This window comes from Microtus oregoni, unplaced genomic scaffold, assembly GCF_018167655.1.
Source record: "Microtus oregoni isolate MIOR12 unplaced genomic scaffold, Mior012 000048F_ref0000485, whole genome shotgun sequence".
Classification (NCBI taxonomy): domain Eukaryota; kingdom Metazoa; phylum Chordata; class Mammalia; order Rodentia; family Cricetidae; genus Microtus; species Microtus oregoni.
Window position 1 is genome coordinate 9,736,938 of NW_024543222.1, and position 23,004 is coordinate 9,759,941.

The 23,004-nt window shown below is 39.0% G+C and overlaps 1 protein-coding gene across 1 annotated transcript in view; it reads left to right on the forward strand.

The window, feature by feature from the left end:
* The first annotated feature begins 544 nt into the window (after positions 1 to 544).
* The window catches only part of Abca5 (ATP binding cassette subfamily A member 5), a 73,668-nt gene continuing 51,208 nt past the window's right edge, over positions 545 to 23,004 (forward strand). Inside the window, exons 1-6 of the mRNA XM_041635836.1 lie at positions 545 to 677; positions 10,188 to 10,303; positions 11,290 to 11,494; positions 12,785 to 12,946; positions 20,821 to 20,909; positions 21,935 to 22,164. Coding sequence (XP_041491770.1) covers positions 10,202 to 10,303; positions 11,290 to 11,494; positions 12,785 to 12,946; positions 20,821 to 20,909; positions 21,935 to 22,164 — 788 coding nt within the window. The 5' untranslated portion in view covers positions 545 to 677; positions 10,188 to 10,201. The remainder of the gene's footprint in view (positions 678 to 10,187; positions 10,304 to 11,289; positions 11,495 to 12,784; positions 12,947 to 20,820; positions 20,910 to 21,934; positions 22,165 to 23,004) is intronic.

Genomic DNA, 23,004 nt, shown 5'->3' on the forward strand with positions numbered 1-23,004 from the left:
GTTTTAGCGAAGGTATTTGAAGGATCTCAAAGCATCCTTAATTCAGGATGTGCAAGGTCCCTGGTCTGAGCCTGGGGAAGGGAAGGCAATAGTTACAGAAATGGGGACGCTGCAGCGGGTGGGAGGAGGAGACACAGTGAGACTTTCATAAACTCTTAAAATGCTAGGAAGCCGAGGCAGAGGGGAGGGCGGAGGAGCAAGGCCGTCCTCCAGGAGGCGCCTCCAACCTCTGCGGCCTCCACAGCGAGTGCAGCAAACTCCGCACGAGATTCGAGACCCCTGAACTTGAGTCAGCAGGCCCGGCCTCGCTCCTTGACCTGCGCCCGCTGCGCCGAAGCCTCAGAGCCCCGCCCAACCGTAGCTCCGCCCCCCCAAGCGCGCTCCCATCTTGAGTCCCAGGAGCACGCGCGCACGCGTTACGCTCGCGCGGCCCCGCAGGTGCGTTCCGAGGCGGGCAGGGGGCGTGGCCTGGCGGCGGGCACGCGCTCGCTCGCTCGCGCCCGCGGCCCCGCCTCTCTCCCCTGAATTTCTGAGCTCCGTCACTCCGGCGGTCTCCGCAGGGAAGAGCTCGGCGTGGGCCTGACGGCGCTGCGGCTGGGACGCCGGGGTGAGGGGACGCCGAGGGCCCCCGGCGCTCGAGGCCTGCGGCCCGGCCAGTCGCTTCTACGGAGAGAGAGGTGACGAGGTGACGGGGGACAGCGGGGACGGCCGAGCAGCGGGGGGCCGAGGAGAGGGTGTGGCGGGTCTCTGGGGGCCGAAGGATGCTAGTCCGCCTGGGATGCTGGCGGGTGGCGGGCGCGGAGCGGGACCTCGGGCCATCGGGTAGGCGACTTGGAGCGCTCCCACCCTCAGAGACAGAAGAAAAACAAGCTGGCAGGCAGGCAGTCAGGCAGACAAGAAATCCCCTAACCAAACCGGAGTTGTTGGCTGGCGGGTCTCGTGTGACCAGAGAGGACTTTGGGGTGAGAGGAAAATCCGCAGAGCTCGTGACGTGGTTCTGGGGGCTGTACATATCAGATTTCCCCAAACGTACCGAAGATTACGGATCTGGTTCAGGGAGGAAGAAAAAGCGAGCCGATGGATGCAGTAGCTCGGAGGCGATCAGAGTGGAGGGGTTCGCCCCAGCTCCCCTAGGCTTGGCTTTACGTTGTAAAAGAATCGAGTCTGAGGGCAGAAATGGAAAGCAGGCGCGTCTAGTTACTGCCGAGGACAGTCCAGGGCCCCCGAGACGAGATTGCATTCTGGCTCAGGGCCAGGTTCAGCATTACTTCATCTGACACTGCTCTGAGGTTGGAGATGGTCCTCTAGTTGAGTAGATGTGGGAAATGGGTCTTAAAGAGGTTAAATAACTTCATTAAGGTCCCAGCTGGGGAGAAAAAAAAAAAAAAAGAAACGCTGAGATTCTACTGCAGGCATGCCGGACTCCTGGCGCTCTACCCAATATATTTTATTTGTTTTATTTATAATATATATATTTGTTTGTCCAGAGAGCATTGTTATGTATTTTCAGAGAAGACACAATAGATGGGAACACTATTAGAACACTTTGTGGGTATTTACCCTGAAATCATACTTAAGAGACATTGGTCTTTAAATGTAGGTCGTTTAATCGGATGTATTCTTGAAAATGCAAAACCTCAAATGATATTAAACATAGGGAAATCTTAAATTTAGTGTACATTTATTAATACTTTACATTTAATGTCTTTTACGTTCCAGATAATAATTTTGTTTCTAGAGCACAAAGATAAATATAATTTTTAATGCCTGCCATTGAGTTTAATTGAAAAAGTAATTATAATAAAAGCATTTCATAATAATAAAAATTGTAGTCTTTATTAGTATGTGAATTAGATTGGCGATAGTTTAAAGTGCCAACTTTAAACTTTTATACAAAATTAATAGTATATATAAGCCAAGGTATTAGCGAACTTGCCATATGGGTTCCATTGCATCGTCTTCTGCAGCAAGACATGCTGTCATCAAATTGATTAAACTTTATTGGCATTAGTATTTTATTTTGTCACTACTTTCAGTAAATTTTCAAAGATCAATGAAGAAAGCATTTATGATTGATCTCCTATTAAAATTTAAAGGTTTATTTTGTCCACTGAGAAGCCAGTAGTATAGCTAGGCAGGATTTTCTTTCAGTGCTTTGTTGGATAGCTTAATAGCTCTTTTCAAAAAAAAAATTAAATCTTAACTTTAAAATCTAGCTAAATCCAGATTGCATTTAAGCTTTCATGGTTAGAGTGCTAGGGAAAACGGAGTCTTGTCTAGGCTGTAATGGCTCATTGTTTACAATGTGCAGATGACAGGCACAGATGTGGGTAAGTGGAGGGAATACTGGAGAGATTACTTTCGACTGCTTCTGTTTTCTCTCTGAAGCAGGAATCCAGATCACAGTTGGAAAGTGATGCTGGAGATGGGGTTGTCGGAGGTCTGAGGATTGGGAGGGTGAGCGGGCTTGTAAAGTGGGATTGGCAGGCAGTGGAAGCATGTCCCCTTGGTGTAAAGGTCCAGAAGGGGATAGACGTGTTTCTGGGCTGCGCACAAAAGTAGTGTTTTGTTTTGCAGAAAAGGTGTTTTGCAATCTGTTTTCAGTTTCAGTCTTTATACTGATCACTAGGGTGTACACCCATACTCTGTCCCGTTTCAGTTTGCCTTCTGCCTCCACCCTTGGCTCTTTATTTTACGCAAGTCAAGTTGTTTGGAAATCCAGCTTTCCCATAGTTTTTCTCTGCTTAGAAATTCCATTTTGGCCCTTTCCCAAAGTCTTTCCCTCAACTGAGATAAGAACATCACGTGTCATTTTACTTACCTGAAGTCTGTATGAGCAGGAATTCTTCAGAAAATGTTAGAAATGTGACCCACTTTTCCCACTTGCTCTTGTCTCCTGTAGCCGATTGAAGGAATTGTCAGTCTTTTTGGATAAAGTGTAAGGGAGTTGACTGAATAAAATCTGTCTCAGCTTCAATCTGCCCTCATTGCACAAAGCAGCCATAGACATTGCGTATACTAAACAGCATGGGTATATTCCAATCAAACTTCATGTATAGGCCCTGAAATTTGAATTTCATGTTTTGGCCCATCACGAGTTATTAATGTTTGGTTTGTCTCCTCAAGCTGTTAAGAAATTTGGCTACATGCCAGGCAGGTGGATCTCAGAGGTAATGGCCATCCAAGGCTACATTTTGCCACTCTCCAAACCCCTCACACATTGTGAACTCTTAGATTGTGCAGAGCAAGGTGTGGGTGGGCTTAGACACCACTACCTCTTCCATCTTGGTTTGCAGACCTCTCCGAAAAAGGTCTGATGAAGGAATTTGTATTAAGATAATTTTGGTATTACCATTGGTGTGGTCAGAAAAGTAAGTAGAAGACTTTTTTTTTTCTTTTCATTAAGAGTCTCGTGGCCGGGCTCAAGGTTAGGACATACAATGAAAATGCAGTACGCTAGCTGATTGTAGTTAGTAAAACGGGAGCATAGAACAGTGGTAATTGGCTTTGCTTGAGGTGGCCACCAACAACCTCAAACAGTTAACTTTTGGAAATTCAGAACATATTTTCAGCTGAGAGCTTTCCCAAGTGTCTTTCAAACATGCTAAGAAGGTCACTGACCTCATCTTACCAGTAAATAGCTCTGAACATACAGGTTGCTCAGTTTCTTTATAAAATATAATCGTACCTCATACATCATAGAAGTAAACATGAATTAAAAAAATGGGCTCTACATAACACATTTTAATTTCAAGGTGATTTTGCCTCTTACAAAATTAAATGGTACCGTTTATTCCAAAATATTTCATGCATTACTAGTTAAAACGCTTGATAGAAGTAATGGTAACATTAGGTAAATTAGAGATTTTTTTTTTAAATGAAGAGTCTCTTAAGAAAATCACATTTTTTTTAAAGAGACAATTAGTAAAATAATAGGATTCTCTTACATTCAAAAAAATATCTGTAACTTTCAAATTTTTCAGTTAATAAACAGTGGAGACTCAGTGAGATGGCATAGTGCGGGAATGCGTTTGCCACCATGCCTGAAAATCTTGAGTTCATTCCTCCAAACCAAATGTAATAACTTTTTCTGTCCTACCCGCCAGCTTCCAAATAATGACACGGACACGATAATTAATTATGAATGCTTGACCTGTAGCTTAGACTTATTCCTGACTAGCTCTTATAACTTAAACTAACTCATTATATTAATCTGCATTTTATCACGTGGCATTGCCTCTCTTTCGTCTTGCAATTCCAGTTTCTGTGTCTCCTGGTGTTGCATGTGCACCTAGATTCTTCTTATCCCTTCTCTCCCTGGAAATCACGCCTATACCTCCTGCCTAGGTATTGGCTGTTCAGGTTTTTATCACAATAATCATAGCAATACATCTTTACACAGTCTACAAATACACCACAAGACCCACATGGTGGAAGGAGATGACCAACTCCCAAACACACACACACACACACACACACACACACACACATATACACAGTAAATAAAGTTTCCTAATTTTTAATGGATTTTCTGGTATTTGGCTTGTGTAATAATTTATTTTTAAGTTGATGACTTACATGTTAGAAAAGAAAGATTACTTTAGTAGACATTCAGATTTTCTTTTACAGTTGTCACTAGTATATCTAGCCAAGTTTTACTACTTGGATGGATAGAAGCTCAAAAATATTGAAATGTAATATTTTCCACACAATTAGACCTGGTTTTCAATAAAAAATCTAACTATGACCAGTCATACTGATTCATCAGTTTTCATATGTAACATTTTATACTTCTTTATTGTTTTCTCCTGTCTGTTCTTTATCGTCGTCCATTCTGGTAGATTCTCATGATTCAGCCCCACTTCTAGTGGACCAATTTGTCTTTAGAAGCTATCGACACTATAGAGGTTCGGATTCTGCTAATTTCTTTAATCACCCTGCTGTTTTTCCATGAATGTGGTATTCTTTATTATTCTTTTGTGGCTATTAGTTCTACTACTTTTATATACAGTTGTGACTAACATTTATAATTAATTACTTGCCTTGTACCAGGGTTTCAGTTTTTACATATACCATTTCATTTAGTTATTTTAAGAACTCCAAGTAGGTATTGTAATTGTTTTACAAAAGACAAATAGAGACAAAAAGTTAAATAACTTGCCTGAGATCTCATAACTGTGAAATGGCAGAGGCAGGATTTATGCTAATTGACTTGATTGCAGAGGTCACATTCATAACCACCATACCATCTTAGTAATTGTTGTATTTGTTGATTTGGGTGCCTCTGTTGTGTTGGTTCAGACGCTTTTGGTTTTAAGAAATAATTATGGGAAGATAATAGAGCATGTGCCCTAAGGAAGAAAAACCAAGTTTGAGCATAATAAGAATTTTCCATTAGGTGAAAACTTAATAGCAGAAAGTGTTATTTTCATAAATGTTGTATTTAAGGTAAATTCACTTCTCATGACTTGGCAGGCAGAGGCAGGTGGATCTCTGAGTTTGAGGCCAGCCTGGTACTTAAAATGAGTTTCAGGATAGCTAAGGCTACACAAAGAAACCTTGTTTTGAAAAAAATGAAAACAACAAGCACACAAACAAAAATTCCATACTGCCGGAGGAAAATGTAATAAGTGCAGTTCAAGGGGTAGTTATAGTGGAAGAAATGGAAATGGTGTTGTAGTTGTTGGGGTCATGGTTAGGAGGTAGGATTTAGGGTTGTTTTTTATTTTATTTTATTTTATTTTATTTTATTATTATTATTTTTGGTTTTTCGAGACAGGGTTTCTCTGTGGTTTTGGAGCCTGTCCTGGAACTAGCTCTTGTAGACCAGGCTGGTCTCGAACTCACAAAGATCCGCCTGCCTCTGCCTCCCAAGTGCTGGGATTAAAGGCATGCGCCACCACCACCCGGCTTGGATTTAGGGTTTTTATTTTGTTTATTTGTTATTATTTTTTTATTTTATTTTATTTATTTATTTATTTATTTATTTATTTTTTTTGATTTTTCGAGACAGGGTTTCTCCGTAGCTTTTGGTTCCTGTCCTGGAACTAGCTCTTGTAGACCAGGCTGGCCTCGAACTCACAGAGATCTGCCTGCCTCCGCCTCCCGAGTGCTGGGATTAAAGGCGTGCGCCACCACCGCCCGGCTTGTTATTATTTTTAAAAGACATCTATGGTCTCTTTATGTCGCCCTGACTGAACTTGAACTCACTGTGTAGATGAGACTGACTCCCAAATCACAGAGACTCACTTGCCTCTGTTGGGGTTAAATACATGATCCTTCATACCCAGCCTGGATTTAGTGTTGTTTTACAAAGTTCTCCCAAGGTGCGAAGTGGATAATTAGGTTTGTGAACTTCAATAAGGGACTCAAATTTGAATTAAGGCAACAGTTCAAAGTAAAAATATGAATCTAGCTATTCTGTGGAGAATTTGGTATCTAAAAAATAGAATGCTAAACATTCTATTTGACAATTTTACTTACTAAGTTGTCTTTTGACAGAAAACTTGGGAATATTCATGTTGAGTTGGTTGATATTTCTGTTTGTTTTATAGCTAATTACCTTTGAACGACTGTGCCTTTTCTTTTTCTATTTCTTTTCTTTGACGTAGATATGATTATCAATGCACTCTTGATTACTTTTATTGTGCTATTTCCAATTCCTTTAAATAGTTGTACAGTATGTTATTTTTTTAATGTGTAGGTAATTATAGATCAGTTACAAAGTGGAAAACAAAATAAAATTTGTAATTTCATTGTTAATTAAAAAGTTTTAGTCTAATCCTTTTTCTCTGCATATAAAACGGATGCTCATTTAAGTTAACTTTTAATAATAAAGATCCATTCAGGAGAAGACAAACTGCTTATAAAAGGTTGCTTGCCTTTTTATCTGAAGTGGAGGCGGTCAGAACTCGGAACAGACTGCCCTTGCTTTGGAGAGGACTCACGTCAGTGGCCTCCATTAGGTAGTTTATAGAAAACAAGGTGGCACCAATTGCTTGGGAAGGTTTAACAAGGCCTTTTTTAAAATTATTTTTATCATTCACAGTTGCAAAACTAGATATGATCTACTTTAATCACATTCTGCCTATCTCTTCTCTTAGTTCCTTGTTCCTTGTGTCCATCAAACAACTTCCTAACAAGACCCCCTCTTAGTTTTTTTTTTTTTTTAACGGAAACAAAAAAACTTTTATTTTTGTGGCCCAGTGCAATTAATTAGAGTTGCTTGCATGCACATGGGTGGGTGGATGGGGGCTTAATGGCCACACCACTGAAGAATATGAAAGCCTCAATTAGCTGTTTATGGTTCTTCAGAGAGGTGTGCCACCCCTCCCCCCCACGCTGATAGCTGCACTGGTTCAATGGGCATAAGAATAGTGATTTAGAAGGCAGTTTAAGATGCACATCATGTCCTTTTAGCAAAACAACAATACTGGTTTTCCCACTGGGGCTGGTGATTTCCCTAGGCATGGACTTTTGATGGGTTTATAGTATCAGGTGTAAACTGCCTCCCGAGGCTTGGATTTCAGGTCCATTAGAAAGTGATAGGTTGCTTCTGAACAGGCTTGCTTGCCACTCTTCACCAGTTACACTGTGGAACCCCTTGTTCGGCTAGTTGTTAGTGCTGCATGCGGGATCTGTAGATGAGTGATTTGATTGTCAGTTACCCCACTGGAGAGCCAGCCATCAGGGAGGGACTCCTTCCTGGTTTCACGTGTATTTCTCTGTGACTCCCAGGTACCCCACTGGAGAGCCAGCCATCAGGGGGAGACTCCTTCCTGGTTTCACATGTATTTCTCTGTGACTCCCAGGTACCCCACTGGAGAGCCAGCCATCAGGGGGGGACTCCTTCCTGGTTTCACGTGTATTTCTCTGTGACTCCCAGATGGCTAGCTACTTGGAAGTTTTTGTCAGATAATTCCAAAATTCATGTGTAGGAACTTTAGTCCTCAGATCTTAGCCAGACTAACTTCTGTGTTTCAACACTGTTTGCTGTTCTTTGTGCCCGACTGACACTAGATAGAACATTCCTTCCTATGGTCTAAGAGTTTTCTGAGACCAGCAAACTCTACAGTAAGAGCAAGGATAGAGAACATGCAAACATGTAACTTTCTCAGAGATTGGTTTTATCTTTGTCTTCTGTTATGTAGGCTTTAATTCCTGGTTTGATTTTGCCACTTTAGCATTGATTCTTAGTCCAGTTGTTATTTGAAATTAGTTCTATTGGTGAGAGGCCACTTGTTCATTCCTGGTTGCCCAGATCACAAAATAATCATTCAGAAACTATATCATTTGCAATACGGTTTGGCCAATAGCTTAAGCACATTTCTGGTTGCTTCCACATTGCAAATGAGACTTTGGGTAATTGCTTGGGTAGCCAGTTGTCTCTATCATCTACTGCACATTTTGGAAGCTGCTTGATAACACTTTCTTCCTACTCAAGTAATTATCTCCCTTCTCAGGCCTTCACTGTGACTGAAGATTAGATGTTGTAGTTACCGTCCTCTTATGATCTAGCCAAGCCATTTTCAATACAAACTTAGACTCCTTAGAACAGAATTATTAAAACATTTAGCATATGCTCCTTGCTTAATATTGTTTATGCTGGTTGTAATTCTAATTTTATACTTGATTATCTATTCCTAGTGTACATAGTTTTGTATTGGGTTTAGAACTCTCTTATTTAAACAAAAGGGGAAGGTGCTGTGGGAGCTTCAGCCAATAGCCTTCAAGATACCAGCCCACTTGGGTGTGGTCTCTTATACTATAAATGCCAAGACTCTCTCTTCTGGCTTCTGGATTCCGTTGCTGTTCCCCGTTGGTGCAGAAGACTGTGATCTGTGAGTCTATCCCTAAATAAATAACCCTTTCTTATACAAAATTCTGAGCTAGTGTGGGATTTCTTTTTAGTGTCCATCTTCACAATTCTGCTGTACAAAATTATAGCTGTAAAATAAGAATTTAGGTGGGGATGGTGACTCTGGTGCACTGAGAGTCACCTACCACTCCATAAATAACCTTTTATACATCTTTTGTTTCCTTCTTAGGTTGGGCTTGTTTGGCTCTTTGATCTGTCAGTGGCATGACAGTTTGAAGGCAGATGCTGCTTTTGTTGTTTCTGGTGAAATTCATGCAATACTGTCATTTTGACAGTGGGATATATTGGCCATTTGCCATGTAATTTGTGGTTGTTTGAGACATTGAACTTTTTCTTAATCTTGTGGAGATGTTGATACTTTCTTTTAGCAGGTTGTGAATGTTTTTAGGTTTTGACTGTAAGTTTCTTCCCACATTCTCTGAACTATTTGCATCTTCAGTTGAGTTTTCAAAAGGTTTGTAGTTTGGATCTGTCATGTGAATGCTGCCTGGTGACTAGTCTGGATCTGGGTAGTGGTGGATGTGTGTGCTAGTTTGATTTCTCTAGTCTTTATCAACATCCATAGGATAAGATCCATATCCTAGTTTGGGAATTAATCTAAGAGTCAATAAAAACTTCATTTTTGCCTGTGAATTTCAGAACTCCCCTTTTTATTTGATCTCTCTGTTTTCTCTTTCTCTCTGGCTGCTCTGTTGTTCCTCCAGTGAGAAAGTGTCACCATGCCACTTCACTTTTGCAGCAATAACTAGAACTCAGGACCCAGTGGTAGGACAGTAATATACAAAGCACAGTGGATTGGCCCAGTCTTCTTGGAGAGAAAGTTTCTCTTCCTCAGAGCTTTTGTTACTATGGTCTGGTACTGCCACCAAGGGGATTTTTCAGGATAGGGACACAGAAAAGAACGTGATGAATAAAAACAAACTTGGACATTTCCACATCTCCTTGAGTTTTAAGACTAACTTTCCCTCAAGTCAGAATTGTAAGTTAACTTCTAAAGCCCTTTCTGTCTTGGTGCTCAGTTCTCATGTGCTCAGTTTGAGTGACACCAAAGGAGAAAGCATGGTGAGCTCGCTGCTAGTCTGGGCCTGCTTCAGATTTGATATTTTCTTGTTTCGCATGTTGTTATGTGCTTTGTAGAGCTGTCAGATTGCTCTTTTCTGCATTCCATACAAGCAGGAGAGATAGCTTGCAGTATACTTAGCTTTGTTTTACCTGGGAAATGAAAAAGAGATCTATATATTGTTGCCATTGAACATCACATGTGCTTTACTATGTAGTTCAAGCTTTGTTTGTTTTTCCTTTTAATAAGCTGATCCAGAAAGCATGGCTACTGCAATTAGGGATGTGGGAGTTTGGAGACAGACTAGAACACTTCTGCTGAAAAATTACTTAATTAAATGCAGGACTAAAAAAAGTAGCGTTCAGGTAAGTTAAAAATACTCATTATTTTGTCTTCTTATGGTTTGTTTTGCTTTGATGTGTTGTATTTTAAGGTAATTTTTCTGAATTCATTTTTATAATTTAATTATTTTAGTCTCTTTATAAAAGTATATTGTATTGTTTATAATAGCAAGAAAAAAAGAGAATGACCTAATGCTCCTAAATGTATCAGTGATGACTCAATTCAGTTGACGTCAACATGTAATTTTGCATTTTCTCCCCATTGATGAAGTGATAACACAGATAACTTTTTGGAACGGTATTGCACAATTTTATACCCCACATCTTCCCACTGTATGGTTTCTGAATTAAGTTGCCAAAGAATACTAAAATTACGTCACAAGAGTTGTACCCCAGCATGGAATGCTTTTGGTAAAAGAATGAAGTCTAGCTGGCCAGTTAGCAATAATTTCAAGTGTGGGCTATCTCCTGAAACAAGCAGAACAAGGAACAAGATAAAATGATAGCTCATGCCTAGTAAAGCAGGCCATAAACTAGTTAAATGTAATTTTAGTAGCATTTTAGGTATTATTAATAAGGTACTGTTTTAAGTTCAGAATCAAAGAGTTTTTCATTTACTTATTTGCTTGTTTTTCTTTTTTCCAAGTTCATTTCTTTTTAATGATAATCTTTGTAAGGATTTGTTTGCAGGTTACTTTAAGATTTTATGAGTAAATATATTGGGTATTAAATCAGGACTCTTAAGACATTTAAACATTATCTTTACGTCACTTTATTATATAACTTGAGTATTAAAACCTTTTAATTGAAAAGGTTCAACTATGTTTTGGGGTTTGGTGGGATGCTCACCATAGTAATTCTTTTAGGATAGGGTTGCTTTTACCTTCTCTAGCTGTGTGAATTCCACACTTCCTTGCTAATTTCCTTAGTATTACCTATGTTATTTACATAGAAATCTTAATTTTTGCCACCATCCTTATACTTTGTAATAACTGTTTCTTTTATTGTAGGAAATTCTTTTTCCTCTATTTTTTTTATTTTGGCTAATATTAATTAGCATGATGCATCCAAATAAGAAATATGAAGAAGTATCTGATATAGAACTTAACCCCATGGACAAATCTAGCCTTTCTAACCTTATTCTTGGATATACTCCTGTGGATAATATTACAAGCAGCATCATGCAGAGAGTATCTTCTGATCATCTTCCCGATGGTACTGTAGTCTTTTTAAAGAAGATTGATTTTATTTATGCATGTGTTGTATGTGTTTGTGTGAGTGTACATACATATGTGTGCAGGTATCCACGGAGGCCAGAAGAGCCCTTAAGATTCCTTGGCGCTAAAAAAAAAAATAAAAATAAAAAAAAAATAAAGATTCCTTGGAGCTAGAGTTACAGCAATCCAGTTAATCAGCTAGGTGTCATGTATGAGAACAGTAAAATTAGAAGAGTTACGTCACTAATGTGAACTTGCACAGCCAATAGATAATGAAGCTAAGTACCAGTCCTAGGTTCTTTTACAACAAATCCTGGCCCTTCTGTAGTGAAGTTAACCTTTTGTAAACAATGAGAGAAAATTCTTTTAATTTTCTCAGAAGAAAATATTTCTAAAAATTGTTTAATTTATTGGATAGAATGGTGACCGTGTTTTCTCCATTTAGCTTCTAAAGAGGAATAAACAATATTAGATATTAATAAGGTTGATTTTTGTTCAAAGAAGACTGCAGAATTTTAGCATAATTGCTAACACACATGTAGTGATGCTCAGCTCTGGGTCCATGAGCTTCATGTAGTTGAGGTAGGGGATAGCTATGGATGTGGTTCAACATAAAATTACTTAAAACATTAGATTTTTTTTTTTGTTTGTAAATTGGTCAGATGATTCTGGAGCGTGAACCTTGTAGGTGATTATGTTGTATCACAGTTTCAAAAGGCTTGACATGCCTGGAAAAATTTTCTTCATAGGAACAAATATTTAAAAGTAAAACTTTAATTATTAGGAGTTATTTTACTTTGAGACAGGTAATTGAACTGCATTATTATTTTTATAATTTCATTTCTGTCTGAAATTTTACAGACTTTAAAAAGTATATGGCATGTTCAAGGACCTACATTTATCTCAGTACCAAAAACCAAGCAGATTTAAAAGTGGGGATGATATAAATACTAGCCAGCAGTAGAATATATTACAACACATTGAAATTTTCAAATAATGTGTCCTGATGAAATGTTCTGAATGTTGTTTTATATTATACTTTGTCATAGACATAAATTATGTATTGTAATGACATAGTTTATGTAATCAGGTCACAGCTCACTAATACTGTTGATCATTTTGTGTCATTGTTTTCTTTGCACTTATCTTCATATTCTAAGAAATTAGTAATTAAGAAAAAATACTGATAAAATATTCTATTCATCAAATATAATTGTAAAATGGCTCTACTGTATTATAGTAAGCTTTTGCAATTGTGTAATTAATTACTTTGTTCTATATATTGCAGTTATAATTACTGAAGAATATGCAAATGAGAAAGAAATGCTAGCATCTAGTCTTTCTAAGTCAAGCAACTTTGTAGGTGTGGTTTTCAAAGACACCATGTCCTATGAACTTCGTTTTTTTCCTGATGTGATTCCAGTGTCTTCTATTTATATGGATTCAAGAGGTAAGTAACTATGTATAATCATTGAATTCTGTGTTAGGTGCATTTTTTATAATCAAAATAAGGTGGTGTCCAGTATTGTCATTTTCAGCTGACGTATTTGTTCAGGTAGGTATGTGCCGCATGAGGTCAGATATGGTGGCACCCACCTTTAATCCTGTGCAGCTTTTCAGCCTGATTTACATAGTGAGTTCCAGGTCAGCCGGGGTACATGATGAGACTGTGTATCCAGAAATAAAAATTGTATGTGCACATTCTCCAAATATCTATCTTTCCTAAATGTATCCTATATAAAATAACTATAACATTTATTTTAATTTTAATACTTATGCAAATGTCATTTACATTAAAAACAAAATTGTATCTTTCATTGTATGAGTTTCTAAATATATAATTTTTCCTCCATGTAATCGTTTTCACTGTGATATGATATAAAAGTTTAGAAGGTCAAGGTCTCCTACCAGTGAAATTTGCATTTGAGACATGGAGAACTACCTTCAGTTGTTTAAAAAACAACTGAAAAGATAATATCAGTTTTGTTTATTGTACAATATTGAAGTCACTGTATTAAGTGCAGAAAGGTTTTTTGTAGTAATATGGAGCGGCAGGGCTGAGTCCCCCACACCCGGCCGCCCACATGGCTAGCTTATGCTCCAAAATAACAACACACAAACTGTATTCTTTTAATCACTGCTTGGCCCATTCTCTTCTAGGCTAATTCTCACATATTAATTTAGCCCATTCCTAATCATCTGTGTGTAGCACCCCAAGGTGCACTTACCGGGGAGATTCTAGCCTAGTCCATCCTGGGTCCGAGCTTCATCACGTGTGTCTGCCAGGGAGCAGGGCATGGCGTCTCTGCTGAGGCGTCTGCTCTGGAGAGCAGAGCTATCGAGACTCTGACCTCACTTCCTCTTCCTCCCAGCGTTCTGTCCTGTTTTCTCCTCCCACCTATCCTCTAACCAATAAAATGGGCCAGGGCAGTGCCTTTATTAGCCAATGACCTTCCTCCATCATTTCCCCTTTTTCGGTTTAAACAAAAAAAAAAAAGGCTTTAACATAGCAAAATTACATATAACAAAACAGTTATCAAGTAAAAGTTACAATAATCTTTATCATAACTAAGGAAAACTGTAACTATAACTAACTATTCTTAACTCCATCAAAAGATACAATACTACCTAAGCAAACAGGAAAAAAGCAACTTTTAAAACTCTAGAAATGACAGAGACATCTCGCTGCCTGGACAGTCACCCAAAGTTCCTCTGTACCGTTGGGGCATCCATCTTCAGCCTTCAGGCCCATGGTATCCAGCAGACATTTCCATAAAGCAGGAAAATTCAAAGTCAGTTCAGTCACTATCTGTTGTGGCCTGCAGAATGTCTCGCAGACTCTTTCATGAATCAGGAACCCCGAAAGATCATCTCACCTTAGGTAAGTTCAGTAGTCCTCTCTCTGCGGGTTCTCTGTGTCCAGTTTATGCAATAGTCCAGGTAAGAGCAGTTTCTTGCCCAAATGGCTATCAAACTCCATAAGGATCCTCTTCGATGCCCATCTTCCTCTTGAAGTAGATTGGTGCTGCCAGGAGCAGAGTGTCTCATTGTCATGAAAAGTCCTAAGTTATTAAAACATTAAATGTCCTATTCTGTAATCTTTGAAAGACATGAAGAATGTCTATCTAAAATATATCTCTATATATCTAGAAAATCTTAACTAACATGACTACAATCTTGACTATTATGATTATCTATTAACAATTTATATTTCTAATTATACATTATATTTTTAAATGAACTACACAATCACAGTTCCTTAATCAAGATCAGAAACACTTATATATAACAAAATTGACCTTAAATCTCTATCAATAAAGCAAAATCTATACTAATGTAAATTATTCATATCTATATCATATCCCCCTTTAAATGTAAAAGGATGTTTATAAACCATATTTGGGAACATGGGCGCAGTTTTTTCTCTCCAAACTGCTTCCTGCTGAATGGGGGCGTCGTTAATTAGGTCTTTCATGGTATAACCTGTGTGCTAGTTTCATCTCAGTTGGCAGTTGAGCGAAGCAATTTTCTGAAGATGTTCACTGCAACCCTTCAGGAGGGCGTGGTCCATCATACCAAATCGGAATAGAAGAAATGAACAGCGTCTCATCCGCTGTGAAAACAAAATAAGAAACTCCTTTCCAAAGTATCATATCCTTAGATCCAAATTCAAGATATCTATGTTGGATTAGTTCAGCAGCATTTATAAACAAATATCTTTTAGCAGCTGTTGCTCCTTCCTCAGCATTCAAACAATTCAAAGAGAGCATAATAGCATACAGTATCAAGATTCTCTGTGTATTTTCCATCTTTGTTTGTTTTATTTTAACCTCTATTTTGTTTATTTTTACTTTTAACTCTTTGCTTTTTGAGACAGGTTCTCTGTATCTTTGACCTGAAGTAACTCTGTAGACCAGGCTGTCTTTGAACTCTCAGAGATCCGCCTGTCTCTGCCTCCCAGGCATTCGGGATTAAAGGTGTACACTACTACACCTTGAACTCACAGAGATCTGTTTGTCTCTGCCTTCTAGGCACTGGGATTAAAGGCGTGTGCTACCACACACAACAACTCTCTTCCTTTTTTTTTGTTTTTTACTTTAAGAACTTCAACTTTTAGTCTGCATATATTTTTTAACACACTTTAAACCATTCAGAAATTTTCTTTGTCTTTGAATCTCTCTTTACTGTATATCTCTCTTTTTCTGACCACACGAGTCTTTAATTTACCAAGCAATATCAGTAGGATTAAAGGCGTCGCTTTGCCGGCTGGATCCAGCCCATTCCTTAGCTTTCCAGCCTCATGGTTGAGGTACTGACTGTAGCCAGCAAGCGAGCTTCAGCAGCATGTGCTTGCAAACCGCACAAACCGCCTGCATAAAAGAGTCAGAGTTTGTCCTGGCAGGACAGCCCAGAAAGCCGGCATTTTTAAACGGCGCAGCTTTTTTCCTGCTACGGCTGAAAACCAAAAAGCATGCTTTCAGCTTTTCGTCAACACCATTTAAGTGTTTCGTGGCAGGACCTCTTAATGAGCTGCAGGCTTTGCAGCTAAAGCTGAGTCAGGAAGCCTCTCTTAGATGAAAGCGCATACTTGCCTCTAACAAGCAGAGCAGGCCCGAGAACACAGCGAGTCTAGTTGCCATCAAACAAATCGTAGCACTTTACTCCAAATGCTCTATTCAAAAGCTCTGTCCCCCACAGGAGCCAGACAGAGATCGCAATGGCGGCACAGCCCCAGGAAGTCGCGCTTTAAAATGACACAGCGTTTTTTTTCTGCTACTGTTGCCGAATCAGGAAGTCTCTCTACAGCACGCCACCAACAAACGGCAAAAATCTGTGTTAAACTCTCTCTCCCTTATTTTTAAGCCTTCTCAGGTTTTTTAAGTGGATTTAGTCCATCACGTGGGGCGCCATATGAAGCAATAAAGCCTTTTTTTTTTTTTGTTTAAACCGAAAAAGGGGAAATGATGGAGGAAGGTCATTGGCTAATAAAGGCACTGCCCTGGCCCATTTTATTGGTTAGAGGATAGGTGGGAGGAGAAAACAGGACAGAACGCTGGGAGGAAGAGGAAGTGAGGTCAGAGTCTCGACAGCTCTGCTCTCCAGAGCAGACGCCTCAGCAGAGACGCCATGCCCTGCTCCCTGGCAGACACACGTGATGAAGCTCGGACCCAGGATGGACTAGGCTAGAATCTCCCCGGTAAGCGCACCTTGGGGTGCTACACACAGATGATTAGGAATGGGCTAAATTAATATGTGAGAATTAGCCTAGAAGAGAATGGGCCAAGCAGTGATTAAAAGAATACAGTGTCCGTGTAATTATTTCGGGGCATAAGCTAGCCGAGCAGGCGGCTGGGGTGCTGGGAACGCAGCCCCGCCGCTCTTAATACTTCAGTTTTTCTTTATCCTAAAAGCATGTTTGGAAAATTCTACTCACATGTCAGAGATAAATGTGCACTATAGAATGATTTACCTTAAAACATAAAAAGTGCCCTATTTTTTAGTTTGTATTCGTAACTGTTTTGACTGTTAATATGTATGTGTATCATGTGCATGCCTGGTGCTCACAGAGGTCAGGAGAGGGGTTTTAAGCCCCTGGAACAGGAGTTTCATGTGGCTGTGAGCCATCTGCTGGGAATTGAACCTGGGTGCTCTGGAAGAGCAACCAGTGTCCGTCTGCCCTCCCTCCCTCTCATCCTCCCTCCCTTCCTCCCTTCCTTCTATATTAGTTATTTACTTATTTTTACTTGAAACAAATTTATATATATATCTCATATTCTTTCCCTTTCCCGTTTGTCCAGATCCTTTCTTCCTCCCTACCCACCTATCTTCATTATTTCTCAAAAGACCAATATGTAGGTGGAGACCACTCGTTTGTTTCCTGGCTGCCCAGATCCAAGTATTAACACAGAAACTATATTAATTTCAACACTGTTCAGCCTATTAGCTCAGAACTTCCTATTAACTATTTCTTAATTCTTAAATTAGCTCATTTCTATTAATCTGTGTATCGCCATGAGGCTGTGGTTTGCAGGGTAAGTTCTGGCTGGTGACTGGCATCTTTCTCCTTCTACTTGGCATCTCCCGACTCCACCTACTTGCTCACTACATCTCTGTTCAGATTTCCCGCCTGGCTTTATCCTGCCATGCCGTAGGTGGAAGCAGCCTTATTCATAAACCAGTAAAGCAACACATACAGAAGGACACCCTACATCACCAATGCAAACACACAATGCTTATAGAGAACAGATTATATCCCCCAGAAGGGAGAACAAAACTAAACACCAAAACTGTAACCAAATAAAAACACACATACAAAAGCCCTGTGGCGTCTATTATTTGCTGGTCAGCTACTCCTGACATGAGATCCTCCCTGGAGCAGTTTTCATTCTGTTGGAGGAAACTGGTTTTCTGTGTGCCAGCAGGTATAAAATGACAGTTCCGTTGTTAACCTGTACTCTAGTGGCAAAGTTTATATTCATTTATTCATACATTCATTTCCTCTATTTTTAGAAATATGACACAATAAAATGTAAGCTAAAACAAAAACTACCACACCAAAGACAGACCTACAGAAAGAAAAGAGCCCAAGAGCAGGTACAATGATCAGAGGCCCACGCAGTTGTGCACTCAGGAATCCATCATGAAAGTGCAGAGGGCCTGGTGCAGACCCTGCAGTCCTGTGCATGCTGCTTCAGTGTCTGAGTTCCTAGGAGCTTTGCTTATGTTGCTTCAGAGGGCCTTGTTTGTTTGTTTGCTTGTTTTTGGCGCGTGTGTGTTCTCCATCTCCTCTGGCTTTTACCTTCTTTCCCCCCTATTCTTTGGAGTTCCCTAAAGGGAGGGAATTTGATGGAGACATTAGGGCTGAGTGTTTCAATGTCTCTCACTCTCTTTGTAATGTCTGAATGTGGGTCTCTATATTCATTCCCATATGCTGCAGGAGGAAGCGTTTCTGGTGAAGGTTGAATAATGCACAGATCTATAAGTAGAGCAGAATATCATTAATAGTCATTTTATCACTATACTTTTTTCTTTTAGATTTGTATTATTTGGTTTGGCCCTAGGTCTCTGGGCTAGCTAGTCTCTGGTTGTTAATCTGATTGTTGATTATGGGTTCCATCTCATGCAGTGGGCTTTAATTCAGAACAACAATTGGTTGGTTACTCTCACAGACTTTGTGCCAACATTGTCCTGGCATATCTTGTAGTAGAATACCAGGTAGACAAAGGGTGTGTGACTGCTTGGTATTTATGTTTCTCTTTTGATAGCATATAGAGTACCTTCCTGTAAAAAACACCCTGGAACATAGATGTGAATGCTCTATGTAGGCACCAGTTTGGCATCTCCATGTTCAATGATTTGTGTAGGTGTTGTCTTCAGTAATGGGGCCTTGTTGTCAGCTTGTAGAGAGAAATCTATAGTCTTGGCAGCAACCTGGGTTGTTGGGGTATTCCCGGGTTGTTTGTTGGCTTTTGGCCAGCAGCTCAATTAGATGTAACCCAATCCTGCTACTGGAAGCTTCATTGGGAGACAAGAGCTGGCTAGTTGGGTCTCTGTCTATTCCATTATTTGGCATTTTCATTTAGATCAACTTCATATATGTATATATTTTAGGAGGATTCTACTGTATTAGGTTTCTATACTAACCTTCAAATGTCCCTCACTTTATCTGTCTCTACCCATACTCCTTCCTTCATCCCCTTCTCCCCTTTCTATTCCCACTTGATCTTCCATTCCAGAACCCCCCATCAATATATCCATAAAAATCAATACTGTTTCGCTTTCCTAATGAGATCTCTCTGTTCCCTCTAGCCTCTTACTCTATACCCTCTGTCATTTTATGGATTGTAGCTTGATTATTACTGACTTCACAGCTCATATCCACACATAAGTGAATACATTCCATATTTATCTTTCTGGGTCTGGAATACCTTACTCAGGATTGAAGGCGAAGGTGTAAGTCACAACAGTCCCACACCAGTTTGGAATTATGATTAATAGAATGGTTATTTATTTATTTATTTATTTATTTAAAGGGGAAAAAACTTACAGATCACCGTCCCAGACAATAGCCCTCTGCGCAATCAGGAAGGGAGTCTAGGAAGCGGAGCAGGAAGTAAGAGAGAGAGGAGAGGGAAGTGGCCGCTTTTTTAAAGGGAGAGAGATCACGCCCCAATGGGCTGGTATCTCAGCGGCTGTTGGATGAAGGAGCTTCTGCAACACAGGATGATTTTTTTTCTAGTTCCATCCATTTACCTGCAAATTTTATGATGTCATTTTTTTGAATTGCCGACTAATATACTCTTTTGTAAGTGTACCACATTTTCTTTATCCATTCTTCTGTTGAGGGACATCTAGGTTGTTTATAATTTATGGCTTTTATGAAGAGCACAGCAATGAACATGATTGAACAAGTGTCTCTGTCATAGGATGAAACATCCTTTGGGCATATGCCCAAGAGTAGTACATTGGAACTTAGAGTTAGATTGATTCCCAGCTTCCTGAGGAACAGCCACACTGATTTCCACAGTGTCAGCCAGTGTTCTTAATAGCTAAGCCATCTCTTCAGCTCTGGAAAAGTGACTTTTAAATAGTTCTGTTTATAATGAATTTACATCTTTATTCATTTACCATCTAGTATCCTATCACATCTATTTTTTTTTTTTTTTTTGGTTTTTTGAGACAGGGTTTCTCTGTAGCTTTGGTGCCTGTCCTGGAACTAGCTCTTGTAGACCAGGCTGGCCTCGAACTCACAAAGATCCGCCTGCCTCTGCCTCCCGAGTGCTGGGATTAAAGGCGTGCCCCACCACCGCCCGGCTCTATTTTTTGTTTTATTTCATGTGGTATGTGTGATATGTGTTACATGTGTGACTGTATGTAAATTCCACTCTGTCTGCGTTGGAGGCCAGAGAGCAACTTTTGGAAGTTGGTTTTCCCCTTCTATCTTGTTGAGGCATGGTCTTTCTACTGCTTTGTACCCCAGGCCACTGGCCCGTGACCTTGGGTGGTTCTCCCTTCTCTGTCTCTCCTCTCACCATAGGAATGTTTGGCTTATACATACAAGCCACCATATCTGACTTGTTGTGGCTTTCGTGGATAGAACTTGTGTTTGTGGGGCAGGTACTTTTACCCACTGGCCCATCTTGCTAGCCTCTAACGTGTAATTAGTCTGAGCATTCAAATAAATAAGAATCTCACAGATAGTTGTATTTGAAGAGTAGTAGCATGTTTTCTTTGGTCCTATAGAGAGTGATTGTGCTACTTTGGTAACCTTCCATGTGCTGTTTTCAGAAGAAAGCACTTACGTCACTATTTTCCTTCCTGTAGCTGGTTGTTCAAAATCGTGTGATGCTGCTCAGTACTGGTCGTCAGGGTTCACAGCTTTACAGGCATCAATAGATGCTGCCATTATACAGGTACTGTAACAAAGGAAGAAAATCAAACCAAATTTCCTTTAAAATTGGCTTTAGTTAAGTTAGGTAAAAATATATATAACACATGATATAATTATTTGAGAAAAAGATGAAATAAAGTATTTTCTAATTTAATACTTTTTGAAGCCTATTTTTATTGTATAGTTTTATGAATATAATTTATAATATATATTTATTGATTATAGGTAATATTTATGAAATATTCCTATATTATGAAATATGTGAACTTTTAGACCTTTCCCTTGAATACAGATAAGTTAAAGAAGGTGACCACCTTTTTTATCTTAATTGTAAGAACTAAAATAGGATGATTTGCCTAGAATTGTCTTAAAAAGTTGCAGCTTGCATGATATGACTGTATTTGGGTTTTTAATACTGTGTTACTTCAGTTGTGCTGTTCAGATAAAGATTGAAACATTAGATGTGTCTCTATGATGATATTACAGAACTTAATTGTGTTTTAGTGAGACACAAGGGTAGACCACTGTGGGTAGTACAGAGTTGTAGTTTAGGCATTCATGTGAATAGTAGAAGTATCAATTGATAAGTATTTTTATTACATAATTCCCTAAATATGTCCTGTGTGTACCAATTTTAACTCAGTAAGAAAGCATACTCTTTACATAAAAGAACCTTTTTAAATATAGTCATAGGAATGGTGGTTGTTAATCATGCCTACAAGCCTCAGCTCTGAAGAAGCAAGCATATTCTTATTATGACTTTAATCTGCTTAATGTGGTAATAGAATCATATGCTTTTATTTTATTGGATGAATTAAATCAAAATTTATTCATTCCAATCTTCAAACTTTTAATTTCCAGAATGAATTAAGAGCAGAATTCTGCTTTTTATAATGATATTGTGGTTACTCCCTTTATTTCAAGAGTGTGGCTTTCTGAGTATTTTATTTGCATGAGGTTACTTACTAATTTTAGGTAATAATAATCACACTTTATTAGGAGCTATTGTCAGAACTAAATTAATGTATTTACATTTTCTAATTGTAGTGGAAGACCAATGTTTCCCTATGGAAGGAGCTGGAGTCAACTAAAGCTGTCATCATGGGAGAAGCTGCCGTTGTGGAAATAGACACTTTCCCCCGAGGAGTCATTTTAATCTATCTAGTCATAGCGTTTTCACCTTTCGGGTACTTTCTGGCAATTCACATTGTAGCAGAAAAAGAAAAAAAGCTAAAGGAATTTTTAAAGATAATGGGACTTCATGACACTGCTTTTTGGTATGTTTAATGGTTTATTATTTAGTATAGCTAACAGTTGTTTTAAATACGCAGATCTTCAGCAGTATACTTTAATTTACATAGTTTAATACTGTGCCGATCCTGATTCCTTATAATGTTTCCGTTTTACTTAGAGTTTGTGACCAGCCAATTAGTTGCTTGTTTTACTATAAGGAAAGAGCAATGTGGGAAGTTTGTGTTGATAATACTTTTAAATTTTATTTTACATTCTGTTTGAACCCATGAGGCATGTACCATGAATTCCATCATATCGTTTCACTGAAGATCTGAAATCTCTAAGAACTAAAAGTTGTCTATTAATGTCCTTCCCTGACGTCACAGCACATACATAACACTGACAATGTAGTTAAAAAGACCGGGGTCTGCACGTATAGTTCCTGAACTCTTTTTCCCTCTTGGAAACTTCAGTAGAGTAAGATGAGGAACACACAGGTGCTTTATAGAGATACAGGTGGAGAAAACAGTCTCCACAGGTGAGCGCTAGTATATAAGAGTTTTTGTACAGTGCTGATTTTATGGAGCCATGAATATTTTAAATAGCTAAGTATTTTTTTCTTTCTACTGTGTAATAAGACACTTTGTTTATAAACTGGCTGGCTTGTGCATGCCTATAATGCTAGTGCTCAAGAAATCGAGTCAGGAGGGTCTTGAGTCTGAGGCCAGCCTAGGCTACATTGCCAGATGCTGTTTCAAACAAAAATTGAATTCTTTTAGTTCATTTAGGAGGAAAGTTAGTACTGTGTAAGTTGCTATTAAAAGATGCATTTATTATTTTTTATTTGGCCTATTGTAACAATTATAAAACTTTTATTAAGTTTT